The sequence below is a fragment of the Myotis daubentonii genome, chromosome 1, assembly GCF_963259705.1.
Source record: "Myotis daubentonii chromosome 1, mMyoDau2.1, whole genome shotgun sequence".
Taxonomy (NCBI): domain Eukaryota; kingdom Metazoa; phylum Chordata; class Mammalia; order Chiroptera; family Vespertilionidae; genus Myotis; species Myotis daubentonii.
In genome coordinates, this window is record NC_081840.1 from 24,986,453 (window position 1) to 25,006,642 (window position 20,190).

Here is a 20,190-nt window from a genome sequence, read left to right on the forward strand (position 1 = left end):
CTCTCTAAGGATATTTATTAACTACAACAGAAAAATAGTAACATATGAGTAGTGGTTCTCAAGGGAGTGGGAAGGGATTTGGACCCCCAGGGGATATTGGCAATGTTGGTTGTCACAATTGGGGTGGGGGTACTATTGACATCTAGTGGACAGAGATCAGAGATAAAGCTAAGTATCCTAAAATGCACAGGACAGCACCCTCATCTACAACAAAAATTACCCAGGCCAAAATGTTAGTATTGCAGAGGTTAAAAAAAACCTGCAGGCACTAACTATCCTTAGCCAAAAGATGAAAATTAACACCACCAAGAAAAGGTTAAATCGACATCATGTGCTTCCTGAAGTGATACACTGAGAACATGACTGTTGAGTGTTCCTACCAAAAGCACAGCCTATATCTAATCAAGAAGAAACATCAGACAAACTCAAACTGATGGATGGTCTACAAAATATCGGGCCTGTACCCATCACAAATGCCAATGTCATGACAGACAAAGGAATTGCTGCAGATTAGAGCAGGCTAAAAAACCAAATGCATAATCAGGGATTTTTTTTTATTGCCAAATGAAAAACAGGAAGCACCTAAGTAAGAACTGTGGCTTAGAAAATAATATTGTATTAATATTAATGTCCCAATTTTGATAATTATATTTAATTAATGTAAAGAAATGCCTTTGTTTCTAGGAATTACAGGCTGAGATATTTAGAGTTATAGGGGCATCGTGTCTACGATTCACTCTCAAACAGTTTAGAAACTGTGTGTGTGTGTGTGTGAGTGTATAGGGAGAGAGAGAAGAAAACAAGAAAGGGAATAACCAAATATGGTGAAATGTTTACACAGGGATCTGAGTGAATAGCATCAGGAATTCTTTGTACAATCTTTGCAAATTTTCCCTAAGTCTGAAATTATGTAAAAATAAAAACTTCAATATTTCCATATATCATTACACTTCAAAAGCTCTTACGAAACAATAAGCAAGTAGTTGACTGTCACGTGCCTGTGTTTTGTTTTGCTCATCTCGTCTCAGTAAGTGTCTCTGTATATGGGTAAAAGCAGCTATATTCAAGAAAAAAGGCATCATCACAACTGTTCTTGGAGTCTAATTTTGAACTACTTTAAAGAGAATGCCCTTCAGTCTTTCTATTAAATAAATATTTCAGTGTGAGACCTATAGCTGAATCATGCTTTAAAATAGTGCTGAGGAGCTAATACTTATCTTAAGTCACAAAGTGAATAACAGTATTTTTAATCTCCTTTGTGTCTATGGGACTGAACACCAGATCAATGTATTTCTTCTTTATTCTTGCTCCTAATGATTACTGAAGCAAAATAATGTAAAGTTTTTCCTACTTCAAAATTCTATTTTTCAATATTTACTCATGATTTATTGTTCAAAAGTTATTAAATGCAGGTTATCAAATAATCATGATTTTATATGAACCATGTTTACCTAGTTGACAGGCTGTAAAAAATGAATTATGATGCTCATTTTCAATCAAGATTTAGAGTCCACAATTACAATGGCATTTTATTTCATGCTAATAAACCACCTTCATTTCTAGGAGTGTGTCAAAACTTAGATGAGAATATAGTAACATAAATCTTCATTCAATCTGACATATGACCCCCAAAAAGGTTTGATGCATGTTAAAGAACTATGAGTTACAAGCATATGAGAGTGACTTACATGTCTGGGGGAAGAAGAATCTGGCTGAACACTCTAAAAATGAAATAGAAAGAGAGATTATCCTACTGAAGTCCTGGTAATTTTATAAGCAACTTTCAAATGCCTGAAATAATTTCAGTAAATATTCCACAGGTAAAAAATGACCTACATTAATTGTGTTGAAACATCAACAGAAGATAAAACATCATCTCCAGGCAGTGGTGTCACTATGGTATTAAAAAACATCTAAAATCTTTCTAGACTCTTAAACTTATTTACAGTTAATTAACCATTTGCATCTAGTTAAACGTTTTGGAAATGGCACATGGTTGACAGGTCCATCCTACTGCTTGCCTCATTACTACAAATAAGTATCTTATGGTAGAACGCTTCCTGTTTTTCTTAAATCTTAAGATTTTTCCATTACCGTTTACTTTCAATATTATTTTGTACTACTTTCAGATGTACAGCGTAGTGGTTAATCATATACTTAGGTAGGATGTTCTCTTATGTAGCATCACACCTTTCAGGAAATGCACAGAACATGGGTTATCTTATAAAAAGAGTTCTAGTTCTGCCCATAAAGTCCACACTTACTAAACAATTCAATGGTATTTGTATTAAATACATTATCTGCATTTTCATATAAAAATCATCAAATAAGTTAGGCAATATCTTTGCAAGAGATTTTATCAACGTTCCATGAAAATGTCCAATAGGTTTTATTACTTCCCAAATCATGACTTTTCTTTCCAATAGCAAAACCAACTATTTCACTAAGATGCTCTATCACCATCCTACATTTCCAGATTGGACTATGCCTATTGAGTTAGGCATGTGGCTCTTGGCAGGGTATGAGATGAGGCATTCTTTCTTTTTTTTTCTTAATATATATTTTTATTTATTTTAGAGAGGAAGGGAGAAGGAGAGAGAGAGAAAGAAACATCAAAGATGAGAGAGAGCCCTGACCGGTTTGGCTCAGTGGATAGAGCGTCGGCCTGTGGATTCAGGGGTCCCGGGTTCGATTCCGGTCAAGGGCATGGGCCTTGGTTGCAGGCACATCCCCAGTGGGGAGTGTGCAGGAGGCAGCTGATCGGTGTTTCTCTTTCATCGATGTTTCTGACTCTCTATCCCTCTCCCTTCCTCTCTGTAAAAAATCAATAAAATATATTTAAAAAAAAAAAAAAAGATGAGAGAGAATCAATGATCAGCTGCCTCCTGCATGCCCCCACTGGGGATGGAGCCTGCAACTTGGGCATGCGCCCTTGACCGGAATCGAACCTGGGGACCTCCCAGTCTGCAGAACGACTCTCTATCCACTGAGCCAAACCAGTCAGTGCTGAGGCATTCTTTCAATTCCAACATCTATCCTTTAAAGCTTCTGTTCAGCCTTTCTTATATCTTTTTATGACATTACTATTCTTCTAGTTAACTAATTTCAAAAATCTGTCATATTTTACCTTTTCCATGTCTAACCATATTAACCTAAAAGCAGCAAACAAGATGAATGGGACAGGAAACATTGGAACCAGGGAATGAATTTAAATGGTTTAAGACAATAAAGGAATGAATTAAGGTGGTTAAAATGGAAAGCAAGAACAAAGGCCAGTTAACATAAGATCACCACATTTAATCAAAGTAACCTGGAACGAGTAAAGGCTCTAAGATTTTGAGTTGGTATACTACTGTCAAAAGCAAAGCAACTGGGAAAGGAAAATATTTATCAGAAGATGATGATGTGCTATTTTTAAATGTGCCAAATGCCTGTTAAATATATAGGACTAAAGCTTGTGAAAAAGATGAAGACTTTGAGATATAAAGCTGGGCATAATTCCTATATAGGCATAACAAATAAAGTAATAAAATAGTATGACTTCACTGCAAGGAATTACAAATTGGGAAGAGGGCCCTGGTTGGTTTGGCTCAGTGGATAGAGCGTTGACCTGCGGACTCAAGGGTCCCAGGTTCAATTCCGATCAGGGGCGTGTGCCTTGATTGCGGGCACATCCCCAGTGGGGAGTGTGCAGGGGGCAGCTGATCGATGTTTCTGGCTCTCTGTCCCTCTCCCTTCCTCTCTGTAAAAAATCAATAAAATATATTTAAAAAAAAAAATTGGGAAGAGGGCCAAATAAAACCCTAGAGAATTCTCATAAATTAAGTAGTAGTCAAAAGAACAAAGAGGGGCTTCCAGTCAAGATGGCAGCATAGCCTGACTGGTGTTGCTCAGTAGTTAAGCATCCACCTATGAACCAGGAGGTCACGGTTCAATTCCCAGTCAGGGCACATGCCCAAGTTGTGGGCTCTATCCTCGGTGGGCAATGTGCAGGAGGCAGCTGATCACTGAGTCTCTCTCATCACTGATGTTTCTGGCTCTCTTTCCCTCTCCCTTCCTCTCTAAAATCAATAAAAATATATTAAAATAAATAAAATAAAATAAAGTCACAAACAATAATGAAGAGAATGTAAAAATAGAAGACAGTATTCATAGATGTTAAGTGAATACTTATAGAGAATGAAGCCTAAGAAAAAGACGTAAATTTGGCAATTTGAGATTACTTGCAACCACAAAGACTGTAATTTTAGTACTACAATAAGGAAAAAAGTATGAATGGGTCCTGAAGAAATGAAGCAGTTGACATAGGCAGTTTATTCAGTCAGACGCCTATCAATAACATCTGGACAGCTGATAGTATAAACAGAACTAAGCAAATAGTTTTGAAGATGGGAGAGTGTTCTTCATGTTAGCATATATCAGGCAAATAACGAATACAAGCAAGAGTATTTACTGGTTATGATAGAAAGGAAAGGAGACAGTCCATGTTAACAGTCCACAGATTTTGCATAGAAGGTAAAAAATTTGGTATATGATTCTCCCATTTTTTGAAAGCTTAAAATTGATCAATTTTGATATTATACAGCCACTATTAAAACAACAGCAAAAGGATGCCAATCTTCTCTTTTCAATGTCCCAAAGGAACATATATAGTAGTTTTGACATTACTGTTATCTATCAATGATGAATTTTAATAAACTTCACATACAGAATAAAAGACAAAATACAGAATTTATGTTGATAAGTTTAAAAGAAATAAAATTTTTAAATGTAAATTCTTATTTGTAACAAATACTTTCTTTTAATACCAAAAATGGCTTCATTTACATTTCATTAATTTTTAAAGTTCATATGTCCCTTTTGCTCCCTACCCAATCTGATGTAAATATCCAACAAAAATAAATTTAAAAAATTAATATCCTCACTATATAATTCAGTGAATGATATGAAACTTTCTCTCCCTTTTAACAGTCAGAAAAGAAGAGAGATGCTGGTACCTTAAGTAGTGAGTACTGACAGCTGGCTATCACCAGGCAGAACTGGAAGACCCAGATATCTCTGAAGAAGCCTTGTATGAGCAGAATAGATCCCAAAAATGCTACAAGAATAGCAAGGATGACAGCTAACACATTTTCCAGAATCTCACGATTCCTGTAGATAGGAAAACTTATGAGTAAGTATATCATCAATATAAGAAATTAATCAGAGTGAAGTAAGAAAGTCATCAATATTAAATTCATAGTTTGTTTGCTGAGATTTTCTTTGGTACTGGGTTTGAGTAAGATTTTGGATCACACTGAAAAAGAAGCTAGTTTATGTGGAAAATGAAAACAAATTCTTATGTATAAATAAAGCATGCTATAATGAATTGTGAAGTATTTATTTTAATGCATAATATAGTTTTCATTTCTATTTTTAAAACTTCACTCTTCTTAACATCTTTTTCTGTCAAATTTTTTGCAAAATAACTAACCAACTTGGATGACAAATAAAAGAGCTATACAACAAAACAAGTTTTAAAAAAACAAAATCTCAAAACAGTTTCTAGAAAATTAAAAAGTTGTTCATTTGTGCTCGGCTGGCGTGGCTCGGTGGTTGAGCATCGACCTATGAACCAGGAGGTCACAGTTCAATTCCCAGTGAGGGCATATGCCCAGGTGTGAGTCCGATTCCCAGTAGGGGGCATGCAGGAGGCAGCCAATCCACGAGTCTCTCTCATCATTGATGTGTGTGTGTCTCTCTCTCCCCCTCTCCCTTTCTCTCTGATATCAATAAAAATATATTTTTTTAAAAAGTTGTTCATTTCCTACACAAAGAAAGCAGAACACAAAACTATATCCATAGGAAGATATGTCCTGTTATCTTAAAAAAGTACAGATATGGGTTAAAAAAGACAACGTATCAAAATGATACGACTAATAATGGTTCTCTCTAAATGAAAGGATTATGAATGGTCTCTGTCTTAAAATCTTTCTATATATTGTTCTATAATGCATAAAGAATTATTCTCATAACCATAAAAATGTTTGTATTAATTTGTTGTCAATGCCATATTTAGTCCTCAAATGTCCTAAAGTTAATATTTACAAAACATCCCTCTACTATTTCATGTTAGTTATACAAAATTAAAACAAGCTCTACAGAATTTTCAAAATAAACAGTGGTATTTCCTTGATCTCATATGGCAGCTATGGAATTCCAGATTTGCTGAATCCAGTGTTCCTTGTCAATCCTGCTACTCCACATGCCGTCTATATTGCTAGACACTGTACTTGTGCTCCCCTTTGGCTCTCTTAGTTTTAAATTTTGACAAGTCCAATTTATCAATTTTCTCTTTTACCAATCTTATTTTTGGTGTTACATATCAGAAATTTTGCCTAATCCAAGGTCACAAATATTTTCTCCTATGTTTTGTTTTTTCCAGAAATTTTTTTGTTTTGGATTTTACATTTGGGCCTCTAAATATATTTGTTATTGATTTCAGAGAGAAAGGGAAAGGGAGAGAAAGATAGAAACATCAATGATTAGGCAACCTCCTACATGCCCCCTACTGGGTATCAAGCCCACAAGCTGGGTACTAGTATGTGCCCTGACCGGGAATTGAACTGTGATCTTCTGGTTCATAGGTTGACATTTAACCAATGAGCTACACTAGCCGGCCGGACCCTATGATCCACTTTAAATTAATTCTTGTAATATGGTGAAAGGTAAGAATACAAGTTTTTTTTTGTTTTTTGTATTTTTGCACATGGAAATCCAATAGTAATGGCATCCATTGTACTTTTTACCTCAGACATTTTAGTTTTCATCTCTATAAGTTTGATGTGGGACTTTTTTATATTTTTATTTTTTATGTATCCCATGTTGCTACCTAACTTTTTTTAACATATGGAATACAATTTTAACAGTTTTAATGTCTTTGACTGCTGATTCTAATGCCTGTGACAATTACAGGTAGGTTTCAATTGATATAGTACTTCCCTCATAAATCATATTTTACCCCTTCCTTGCACAGTTGGTCATCTTTGGATGCCAGACACAGTGAACCGTAACTTAGTGGGTGTGAGAACTGGATTTCTATAAATCTTGAGCTTTGTCATGTTACTTGAAAACAGTTTGATCTTTTCAGGTCTCACCTTTTTGCCTTAGTATGTGGGTATGGAGTAGTGTTCATTCGAGGACTGATTATTCCCCACTTCTAGGGCAAGGCTTTCTTGAGTATGCTACACAATGAAATATGACTTGTGAGTTTCTTCCATCTGGCTGGTATGAACAGGATTATTCCTGGCCCTGTTCCTCTATTTCTTTCACATGGTTCTTTCCCTGGCCTCAGGTAACTTCTTCACATACATTCACTTATCAGTACTCTGCTGAATAGTCGAGGAGACCCTACTGAACCAGAGGCCCTCTCTGTGAACAGTAATCCTTTCTCTGATATTCTGTCCTATGGACTCAGCTCCATCTCTAACTCAGGAAGTCTGCTAGACTCTATGGCTCACATAATTTGTTTCCCATCTCTCAGGAATCACTACCATTTGTTGTCTCATCTCCAATTTCTTGAAAACCATTGTTTCATGCATTTTGTCTGTTTTTCATTGTGTCAGGTAGGATGATAAAGCCAGTCCTTGTTACTTCATGTTGACTAGAAGTAGCATTTAGTCACCAAGTTAATAACAGACTAAATATTGATTACTATTAAGATTAGTGCTAAGAAATCGGAAACAACAGTTTCCTCTTGTGCCTTTTATATTTAGGGTCATGTTATCTATAACCTGATAAATATTAACACTTCATTTTTTCTGAGTTTTATATATAGTTGAATGACTCTTATTGATGATTATGTCAATATTTCATATACACATATTAAAATCACCACAAAAAGGTTTCTAATGAATTCAAGAGAACCAATGTTTGGGAACCTTATTAATTTAAATTTTATCTTAAAGGACCAAAGTAGAAAACAATCTCCAACATGCTAACCAAGTAAAAACCTCAATGAGTTATTAGAGACATTTCAATTTAAAAATAAAATCTGCATACATCTTTAATATCACACTATATTCTCACCTATCAAACAAGGACAAAAGTGTGAGTCTGTCAAAGTTAATGCCAATCCATAGCTGGGGCAGGATCCAAAAGCGGTAATAGTGTTTAACCTTTTGGGCAGCATCTTCTGTTGGACCGTAAGTAGCTGCCAGGTCTGGGCTTAGATCAATGTCTTGTTGCTCCAACAAATCTGTATCGATGGTTAAGAGTCTATTCAATCGAATCTGCGGGAGAGAGAGCTAAAAGGACGTCAGCGTTAAAAGGCTTAAAATATCTTTAATTAAGTCATCATTCAAGGGCTACTCAATTAGCTTAGAAATTATCTAAACTCCTTAATTTTCTATACTAGTCCACTCCTCATGGATATTTTATGACCATTAGAAACTTAATCAATAGGTCTTTTGGGAAGGTCTTATGAGGAAAAGTGTTTGAAACCTTAACATTTTGATTGTTTAGCTAGTAAATCCATTAAAATCACGTACAGTGAATTATGGGTGGCTTCCCTTCTCCCTGCTACATTCATGGCCTTTTCTCAGTAAGTTATGAACCTCACTGCCATTGAAAGCTAAGGTCCTCTGCACTGGATTCAGTGCTTTCAATGCTCACTTACTACAGTCTTATCACTGCTGTTGTTTACAAGTCCCTCCTACATCCCGCCCCCTTTGGTTTTGGCAGGCTGCTCATCTAGGCTTTACAGGAAATTACCACATTACACTTCTTTCAGCTTTAACTCATTCAGACCAGTAAACAAGTTTCCCCTTCCTCTGAAAGAATCAAAGTTTACTGAATCTAGCACAGCACAAGCCAGCACTTTGCTATCTCAAAGCTCTCACACAGTTATCAGCAAAGAACACTAACCATTTCCCATTTTTCCTTTCCTAAGGAGCTTCCAAGAATACACTACAGCAAACACATAGGGAGTTTTTACTTTTCAAGACATAGCCTATATAATAAAAGCCTAATATGCTAAGTGTCCAGTTGTCTGGTCACCCGCTCAACCAATCAAAGGGTAATATGCTAATGATATGCTAAGGCCACTCAACCACTCGCTGTGATGTGCACTGACTATCAAGGGGCAGATGCTGCGACCAGGTTAGCTTGCTGCTGGAGTCCGGCCAATCAGGACTGAGTGAGACTGGCCAGATATGCCCTGGAGACCTCCTGCGGTCCCTGTCCCTCCCCAGCTGGCCAACCTCCCACGCCCCTCCCCAGCTCCAATCATGCACTGATGGGTCCCTTGGCCTGGCCTGCACCCTCTCGCAATCCAGGACCCCTCGGGAGATGGCGGAGAGCCAGTTTCAGCCCGATCCCACAGGCCAGGCCGATGGACCCCATTGGTGCATGAATTCCTGCACCGGGCCTCTAGTGTAGATATAATCAAGAAAACTTACTTTCTATATATAACACAGCCACTATCTCTAAACATTCACAAAGACTTCCCCCAAACACTTCATCTTATGCTCTATGCCAGGGTTTCTCAACCCTGACACTACAGGAATTGTGAGCCAGATAATTCTATAATGTGGAGTTGGGCTGTCCACTATAGGGTACTTAACAGCATCCCTGGCTTCTATCCACTATAGACCAGTAGCATTCCCCCTGCTGTGACAAGCGAAAGTGTTTCCAAACATTGCCAAATGTCCACTAGTTAAAAACCTTTGCTCTATGCCATCTTACACCTATGGTCTTAAAACCCTGTTCACAACACTGCATCTTCAGGAAGCTGCCAATAATGAATCCCTTTGGCATTATATTTATCTACCTATACCTCTTATGTGTTATTTATAAGGATTACATCCATTTTGTCTTTCCCAACTTCAGTATAGTAGTATACATTTTGATGGCAAAGGCAGTATTATCTTTTTACAATATCCCCACTGTATTTTATGTGGCACATTTTTTTTATGTGGCATATTTTTTATACAGTGATATCATCACTAAGCTTCCAAAACATATACATTGGCATAAAAATAACTGATAGTTAACCAATAAATAACTACCCCAAAATCATAATACTCAAAGTAAAATTTTAAAATGAAACCATAAAAAAATGGCAAAACCGGATTATGGCATTGGTGAGTAAAGTAATCTTTACAAGATACTCTCAAAAGCCTAATAATTGATTCATATATATAGCTAATTAAACTTCATGATGTTCCATATATGTTTAACAAAGGACTACTAAGAAGACATGTACTATGGGACAGCAAAAGTATTTTGCCATATTTTTCAACAGAATTCCTTTTACTGATTTGTGTAGCAACTTAATCTGAAAGCGCATTGTTTTATAAAAATAAAGGAAAACTTACCACGTCATGTGGGTAAAATCGAACTGAGGTAGAACTGGATACATGAGAATCGGTATCACTAAAATAAAATGAAAAAGACTTTAGGGAATAAAGAGCTTGCCAGGTAACAGGAAAAAAACAAATCATTTAACAGTGTTTGATATTTACAGGGTCTTCACTTTTCTACATCAACTTCAAAATGCAAAATATCATTTTCCTAGGGTTGTGATTAAGAACATAGTCTCTGGGTCAAAGTATCTACATTCAAAATTCTTCACCAGGTAAATGAGATTTTGGACACATTACCCAACTTTTTTATACTTCAGTTTTCCTCATCAGTAACAGGATGATAGTACCTTTATCACAAGGTTCTTGTGAAGAGTGTTTAAGAAAGCAACTAACATATTGCCTGGGCTCAGGATAAATTTAGCTATAATGGCCTAGAAACACAATTCAGTGTCCACAGGTCAAGCTTAGATTTAACTGTGAGATCTTACCACATTTATGGTGTGAGCAATTGTTTTTGTCTTGAATTAAACATAATTGTTTCCATTGCTCCATTCTCCTACTGTTTCGACTGCTACAAAATACCTAACAGACCAACTTAATCATTTTTGACACGAATTCTGAAACTAGACAAAAGGAGCATAAAGGGTATGGTTTTCTAAATGTTTTATCTTTTCAGCAGATAAGTGACTTTTCATCTACGTGATTATAAGATCCTGTTGCTTTATATAAAACCTCAAAACTTAAAAAAAACTAGGTGAATTGCCCATAGATGTGTACATTTAAATAGGTGTGTCCATTATTAAATGGAAATCCTAATATAATAATCAAATGACCCTAGAGAAAACAGTGAATTAATTCATCAGTAATGTATTTCAAAGCAGCAACTTACATAGATGAATAAGATTAAAATTTTACAAAAAAATTTAACACATTCTAAACTATAATTATGTCATATGATTAAGATTTCTAAGTTCTTATTTGCTTTTCTACCTTCATCATTATTTTATATAATTCCTTCATAAGGGAAGATGAAAAAAGAAACTAAATGTAACATATGACCCATAATTTAAGAAATCCCATCTTCTTTATAGCTAGTAAACACATTTTAAAACAAATGAAAACTGATCATTTAAGATATTTGACCAACCCCTTAAAGGAAGTGAAAAATTTTAATTATACAGTAGAGAATAGATGGGTATGAACTTAGATGTGTAAATATTTTTAATAAGCTTTTTTTACATCATATATTTACAATGAAATCTATAGTTAAATTTGCAACTGTGCAAACCACTGTCTCACTATAAGATCAACAGGAAACTTTTACTTTATTTTTAAAAACACAGGATAGCTTTTGTTTTAAGAATAATGCTTTCCTTTTCCCATAGCAACATATTCTATTTTAACTCTCTAGAGACAAATGCACTATGACAAATTATTTAAGCCAATATAAACAAATGTTTTCAAACAACATTTACATCTAAAGGCTTAAAAACTTTAAACACAGCAAATATATGCAAGTGTACACACCCTCCTAAAATGATTTCACACATACCAGATATTGGATGCTCTTCTTGCTGCTGGTTCAAAATTCACAAGTGACATATCACAGCCACCAGTCTCATAAAGCGTAGAAGAGAATTTACCTAGCAAATAAGTGATTTTTAAAAAAAGAATAATCAGAATTTTTCCTTCAACAAACACTAAATTTTAAATGTTACAATTCAAGAAAATTTACTGTAACCTTTCCAAAATATTTTAAACGAAGTGATTGGCAGGTAATTCAGCATGTGAACTGAGAAGAAATGTTAAACAGTGGTACATAAATGTCAACATACGTAATCAGGTATAGAAAGTAAGGGATTGTATCAGCTTTGCAATACCAGTCTCCTCTTTCTCCTCCCAGAACATTCTGAAGTAATCATATGAGTGAATTTAATGTTGTTTAAAAATCACCTGACTACTTGCAAGTGGTGAGTGGCGATTGGGAAAGCTGCTTGTCTTAAGACAGCTCAAACTGCAAGACAACAAATCTGTGTGATTACCTTCAGAGTTCTGTTTGTTTGGTGTGTGTTTTTAGAAAAAGATGAAGATTGTCAAAATGGATATAAGGATAAAATATAATAATGTTGGTAATTATAGTATTTAATGAACATTACTAGTTGTATGATTCTATAAGAACTCTGAAAAAATTTAAGAATACTACTTGTACAGACAAGTAGCACTTGTCTGATAAACTAATAAAAGGTTTAGAAAGTATGTTGGTTGTAAAGAAATAGCGGTTTAAAAAAATTTCTTAAATGAACTCTGTAAGATAAAATTATTTCTGATAATGGAATTTTAAAAATCTGTACTGTCTGAAATTCATTCTCTTTCTTGACAATCTATGCTAGTCCATATCAATGGTGAGTTAGGGAGCATAAATATATGAATATAAATTTCCAGCAAGGCAATGAGAAGAGGTACACAATACTGGCTTAACTAAAATTTAAAAATTATTTTTAAACTGCAATTTTTTATGCTCTGCTCTTTCCTCACTCATCGTGAATAATCAAAGACTGGTTATGCTACTATAACTAACTTACATTAATAGAAAAAAATCTTATCAAAATAATAGACTGCATAAATACAGAAGAATATTAAACCTATGTTAAATAAAATAACTAAATCAGAGTAACAAAGAGCTAGAGAGCTTGGCTTCTGTATCTGAAACCCAGTAAGAATGGATGCATAAATATTTTTATATCACATAATTTGTGTGTATTTTATAAATAAGTTAATCCTGTATCCAATAGCATTTAAATTATTAAAGTATAGTCTGGTATTTAAGTATTCCATGGAATTTTTAGTAATATAAGTCTTGTTCTTGGGATATTGGATAAATATTTATATGCAACTGAAGTCAATTAAATATATTATTCTTTGCTATTTTAAAATGGAGAAGTGAAAGAACATTATGTCACCCTACAACTTGCTTTTACGTAAAGGTGTCTAATATAAAGCCTTTACAGACACGGGTGCATCTTAAATAAATACAAACATGCCGGGGTCCTGCCCCAGCGGGTCCAGCAAGGATGGACCGGCTCCCGGCACAAACAAAAATAAAGCATGTCCCTCAAAAGCTTTATAGACAGACAGAAGGCTGAACAATTGAGCAGTTCTATTACCATATAAATCTACAACTCTGAATGCTTCTATCAAACTATAGGAGTAATAAGACTTAGAAATTTAAACAGAAACATAAAACATGTCTAAGAAACAAGCAGCTTTAATTTTATCAAACGTGCAAAACTTCAACAGTACTTTTTATTTTTTCCTAAGAAGCTTTTGTCTACCTACTAACTGTAAGAACACGTTAAGGTTTTTAAAAATATACATGACACATGTCAAAACAAACCAACATCCTATTAAGGCTTTCCAAGTTTACTCCACTAACAGAACAGATTCTATGTCCCTTATATCTCTGGGCTGGGAAACTGACAGCACTTCAGAAGTAACAAATTCTATTCAAAAGATAAGCAACTCAGAAAAAAAATTACACCTAAAAATATTTACCTTGGCTTCAGTGAAAACTTAGTAACATTTTAATGTATTAATATGATAACTTAAAGGCATCTTCAAAAATAACCAGAACAGAAATAAGTATATATTGCTTTGGTTTATAAAGATGAAGAATATTTTAAATTTGCCAAATCTTCTTAGAATGCATAACAATTTCACATATATCTCATTTTGAGATTAAAATCATGATCATAGTTAACCTTCAGATGCAAAGTAAAATGTGTCCTTATCAATAACCCTATCTTAACATTATTTTTTCATTTAAATATAATTTCTAATGATCATGAATTGAGAAGAAAGTAGAACATCAATGAAGTATATCTTCACATGAATTATGATTATCAAGCTAGTGATATCATCATAATTCTACTCCCAGGTCATAATTAATTATATCTAATAAAATGGCTCTGGCACAATTTAAAAAAGAAATAAATCCATTTCTGACAAAACAAACAAGATGGAGGCTGGAATTTCTACCAAAGGTCAATTTATAAATGATGAACAAGAAGATGAGTGAAACTGGATACTGACTTAGGACACTTGAAGCATGTCCCTGAAGGAACAAATGGTGGAACAGACAAATTCAAATAAACACTGGCAAAAAACCTGATAAAAGACATGAGAAATGAATAGGATTCTCTAACTTGTCCTACAAATAAAATCCTTACCACATGACACAAAGTTAAATGCATCCAGACTGTAATAGTAGTGCTCACCCAAGAAACCCAACTATTTGTTTCTTGATGTCACTGATTTTACCGATGTATCCTGAAAGGAGGTGGGTGAACAGAAGGATAAATCATCTGTTCAGTCTGCATCCTCCAAATCCAACCCTGACACACTGTCTCAGTTGAAAGTACTTTTCTAGTATCATTGTTAGGGCAGACAGGGCTACAAGAGCAGAGAGACATACAAGAGAGGCAACTTTATAGTGTTTTTTAGAAGGTTGTTAAAGGACCACATACATCTATCTATATGACTAACTTATGCACTCTACAAAAAGAGCTTATTTCTGATGGTGATATGAATTGGATATCTATACTAATAAAAGGGTAATATGCTAATTAGACCAGGAGACCTTCTGGACAAAGCCATGGTGGCGGGGCCAAGGCAGAGGCAGTTAGGGGCGATCAGGCCAGGAGGGGAGAGCAGTTGGGGGCGATCAGGCCAGCAGGCAGAGTGGTTAGGGGCGATCAGGCAGGCAGGCAGATGAGTGTGGTTAGGAGCCAGCGGTCCCATATTGCGAGAGGGACTGCGGGTTTAAGCTCGATCCCCCGAGGGGTCCCAGATTGGAGAGGGTGCAGGCTGGGCTGAGAGACAACACCGCCGCACGCCCCCTCCCCCGCCCCCCCGCCCGCATGAATTTCGTGCACCAGGCCACTAGTATTATTATATTTTTTAGAGAAGGCCTTGGATAGTAACCCCCTTATTATCATGAGTGGTGATTATGAGTCTCTGAGGAAACATTTGTTTTCAACCAGACAGAAATTACTCATTTTATTGCTGCTTATTATAGGTTAATGGACTTGTTTCTCCCTAGACAAGAAGCCAGGAAACTTTCTGTAAAAGGCTAGGTAAATATCTAAGCTTTGTGGGCCAGACGGTCTCTTTTGGAACAACTGAAATCTGCCACTATATGAAAGCAGCCACAGCAAAATCATAAATAAATACATATTTCTTTTATTTACAAGCTGGATTTTGCCTTAAGGCTATAGTTTGCCAACCCCTGTCCTAGACCAAAAGCCTCAGGCTTCTAAAAGTGCTTTAACTCCAGCGCTACAATGGAAATCAAGTCACTATGCTCTTATTAATTAAAAGTTTCAATAATGAGAACCAGTCCTTCTCTTCCTGGAATGTTTAACATTATGCTCAGTTTTTAAAACAGAAGACGAAGGAAAGGGCAGGTAAAGAACAAAGAGGCTGGTTTAGAAGAGAGCTTTTGAGGACTGGGAAGGAAAGACTGATAAGACTACTGCTTGGCAACAGTAAAAGATTTACTTACTGATATATGTACTGACATGGCCATAGTTCTCTAGTTCTGACTTAACAGGACATGCCTTACTTCACTATTAAGTCTTCACTCCCACTGTCTAATCACTAGATCAGGGGACTCTTCTAAAAGTGAATGTACAAGTTCATATTCTGCTATGATTTGATCATCTGCTCACATTTTCTTTATCTTGTTTAAATAATCCACAACAATGATATTGATGACATCACAAGTGATCAAGTAAACAAAAAGGAAAACCACAGAATGGGAGAAAATATTTGTAAGTTGTATTTATCTGACAGATTAGCTGTATGTACAATATGAAAAGAACTCTTACACCTCAGTAAAGACAAACAACTCAATTTTAAAAGTGAATAAATGATTTGAACACAATTCACAAAAGAAGAAATATGTGTGGCCAATAAGCACATCAAAAGATGCTCATCATCCTTAGTCATAAGAGAAATGCAAATTTAAACCACAATAAGATACCATTATACATCCATTAGAACTAAAATTTAAAAAGCGGACAAATAGCAAATGTCAGGAAGAATGATAACTTGAATTCGCAAACATTGCAAAAACAGTTCGTTAGTTTTATTTGCAACAGCCAAAAACTGGAAACAATGCAAGCATCCATTAACAGATGAATGGATATATAATATGCTTACACAATGGAATAATATTCAGCAACACCAAGGAACTACGAACACATGCAACATCATGGTGAATCTCAAAAGTGTCATTTGAAGCTAAAACTAAATACAAAGGCCCACAAGTTGTACAACTGCATTTATATGAACTTCTTGGAGAAAGAGAACCATATGACGTAAAGTACACAGTGGCTGCCTGAGGTCAGAGGTGGAGGAGGCATGATGGCAAAGGCCTCATTCAAGAATTTTTTAAAGATGATGGAAATGTTCTGTGGTATTTCACAGGTATGCACATCTGTTAAAGCTCATCAAACTGTACATGTTAAATGGATGCAATTTATCATACCTAAATAATATATTAATAAAATTGATTTAAAAACAAAGAAAAAAAGACTGGTCAGGAAAGAATCTAAGTAAATGGTGAGGGTTAATACAGCATGTAGTCACTGAAATTCCCACAAAATAACAACCAAGATTTTTGGAGAGTGGGTGGTATTTGTTGTTTTGTTTTTGTGCTTCCTTTAAAAAATACTATGCATCAGAAGATTCAAAAAACAGTGTATAAAATGAAGTTCCACACTCCCCAGAGACAGCCACTGCAGAGAGCAACTTCTGTGTTCCTCTGAACAATTTTAATACATTTTGTCCCAAGACAAATGCATCATTCTCCGCACACACACTTTCCAAAATTTACTTCTTTTGCTTACTAAATAGCTTAGCTATTCATGTCAATAATATAGATGCATCAAGTTCTGAATATTACATTATATTGATGAACTATCATTTATTTCAGGGTTCTCTAGTAAGAGACATTTAGGTTGTTTAAAGTTTTCAAAATTTTGGTTAATCCTCACCCAAAGATATTTTTTCCATTGATTCCTGGACAGAGTAAAAGGGAAAAGGGAAGAGAGAGAGAAACATCCATGTGAGAGAAACACATCGATTGGCTGTCTCCCACATATGCCCTGACTGGGGCTGGGGATCAAACCTGCAACCTAGGGATTGCCCTGCGACCCTTTGGCCCACGGGCCAATGCTCTAACCACGGAGGAACTAGCCAGGGTAAAAAACATTCAATCTTTTAGTTGTCTATGTTTCCAAACCCTTCCCAACAATGAATATCACTACATATTCAATGGATGAAAAATATCCCAATTCCATTTTTAATTTGCAACTTAAAAAATTATAAGCAGAGCTGAGCTGTTTGCCCATAACTGTAAGTCGCTTGTATTTCTTTAAACTCTCAACTTTTCTAGGTCATTAATCTTTATCTTATTGAAGTCTTTTGTCTTACAGTGGCAGACTGATGACTGACCTCCAGTACTCATTCTCTGCGTATTCCTTTAATAATAGGACCTTCCCCACACTGAATTTTGGCTGGGCATATTCTCTTGCTTGAAGTTGCCATGTGACATGGGTCCAGGGGAGGTAGGAGAAAGTGACAGGCACATTTCCCAAGTCACAATCTGAAAGTTTATAAAGGCTACCTGTCCTTAACATTTTTTTAACTACCCCTCCCTTCCTGTTTTCTGGGGATATGTCAACAACTGAAGCAGTCACTATAGAGGAGGTAGGGAAGCCACATGTGGAAGAAAACAGAATCAGCCCATCTGCTAGGGAAGGCTCCCATTAGAATGTAAAGAAGGAAATGTTAACTTTTATTTCAGTCACCAACTTGAGGCAAGGCGGAGGGTGGGGGTGGGGGGGGGGGAATGGAGATGGATTCCTACATTAAAGAATTTTACCCAGCCCTGGTCAGTTTGGCTCAGTGATAGAGCGTCAGCCTGCGGACCAAAGTGTCCCAGGTTCAATTCTGGTCAAGGGCACATGCCTGTGCTGCAGGCTCGATCCCCAGTAGGGGGTGTGCAAGAGGCAATCAATCAATGATTCTCTCTCATCATTGATGTTTCTATCTCTCTCTCCCTCTCCCTTCCTATTTGAAATCGATAAATATATATATATATATATATATATATATATATATTTTAAAAGGATCTAGCCTATATTCCAGCTAATGCATATAGTAATCAACTTTAATTTAGAATGTTAATCTTAGAAAGCAGATAATTTAATTTAGTGCTTCAATGAATTCTTTACAACAGAGGAGTAAGAGGTTAATCAGACATCTTAACCAGCCCTTGTTGATGTCCATCCAATTCCTAGATTAGCAGTTCTGGCATCCAAGCTTTTAAAAATAATATGCCAGTTGTCTACGCACAGTATATATAAAAAACTTCTGAGCAATATCTAGAGAATGGAGTTAGAATAGATGAAATAAAATTTATGTAGGTTTCTTTTTAATTTACAATATTTGTGGGGATAAAACAGACACTCTCAAACCCTGCCAGAGAAAGTGTAAATGGTACAAACTTCCATAAAGAAATTAAGAGTATATACATCAAATCCCCAATGTTTACTCCCCTTGACTGGTTATTCCATTTCAATATATCTACCCTAAAGAAAATAATCACTGCTGTACAGAAAACAGTACGTAAGGATGTTCAACAGAGTGTTCATTACAACAGAAAATATCAGGAATTATATTGAATACTAACAATGGGGTTAGTTACTGGTCGAATAAATTATGATAAATATTAATGACACGAAGAGCATTCATGTAACTGACTTACTATTGCCAGGAACTGTGCACAGTTCTAATTGCTTTGCATAATGTAAGATATAACCTTCACCATAAAACTATGAAGTAGATATCATTATTACCCCTTTTGATAAATCAGTAGCCCAAAAGTCACACAGCATGATCCTAATTCTGTTTTAGAAAAATATACATGTGAGCATTATAAAAGAAAAAATTATAAAATATTAATAGTGAATATCTTTAAGTGATGAGATTACAGATACTTCATTTCTTCATTTTATTTTCCAGTATTTCTTAATTTGTATTTCCATTATAAGAATGGGGAAAAGCCCTAACCGGTTTGGCTCAGTGGATAGAGCATCGGCCTGCGGACTCAAGGGTCCCGGGTTCGATTCCAGTCAAGGGCATGTACCTTGGTTGCGGGCACATCCCCAGAGGGGAGTGTGCAGGAGGCAGCTGATCGATGTTTCTCTCTCATCGATGTTTCTAACTCTCTATCCCTCTCCCTTCCTCTCTGTAAAAATCAATAAAATACATTTTTTTTAAATTAAAAAAAAAAAGAATGGGAAAAATAAAAAATAAAAAAAAAGAATGGGAAATGTTCTAATTTTATCAAAAGGAAGTATAAGAAGAATATATCCTGACCCTTTAACACTTCTTCCTTCTAGATATAGTATTTTTATTGTATCAAAAGAAACATTTTATTTTCATTTATATATACTTTATATTGCCCTCCCCACAAAAAATAAACAAAAAATAGAATTTAGTAGTTTTTGTATTCAAAAAACAACAATAGTTTGGGCTGGTATTACGCAGTTCATTGAGCATGGCCCCATGCACCTAAGGTTGCAGGTTTGATTCCCGGTCGGGATACATATCCAGGTTTTAGGTTTGATCCCAGGGCTGTGGTGCATGCAGGAGACAACCAATCAATGTTTCTCTCTCACATCAATGCTTGTCTCTCTCTCTCTCCCTCTCCCTTCCTCTCTCTCTAGGATCAATAATAAATAAATAAATAAATGTAACAATAAAGGATAAGATCAAGGTT

General features: G+C 35.5%; 1 protein-coding gene across 10 annotated transcripts in view; it reads right to left on the bottom strand.

Moving 5' to 3' along the window:
• The window catches only part of PCNX1 (pecanex 1), a 175,286-nt gene that overhangs the window by 65,270 nt on the left and 89,826 nt on the right, over positions 1 to 20,190 (bottom strand). For 8 of the 10 annotated variants that reach the window (XM_059691932.1, XM_059691909.1, XM_059691936.1 and 5 more), the window contains 5 exons: positions 11,896 to 11,986; positions 10,356 to 10,413; positions 8,068 to 8,285; positions 4,998 to 5,151; positions 1,689 to 1,721 (listed from right to left, as the gene is read on the bottom strand). In XM_059691932.1, the coding sequence (XP_059547915.1) occupies positions 1,689 to 1,721; positions 4,998 to 5,151; positions 8,068 to 8,285; positions 10,356 to 10,413; positions 11,896 to 11,986 (554 nt within the window). The remainder of the gene's footprint in view (positions 1 to 1,688; positions 1,722 to 4,997; positions 5,152 to 8,067; positions 8,286 to 10,355; positions 10,414 to 11,895; positions 11,987 to 20,190) is intronic. The other 2 variants (XM_059691901.1, XM_059691924.1) reach the window with 1 other exon arrangement.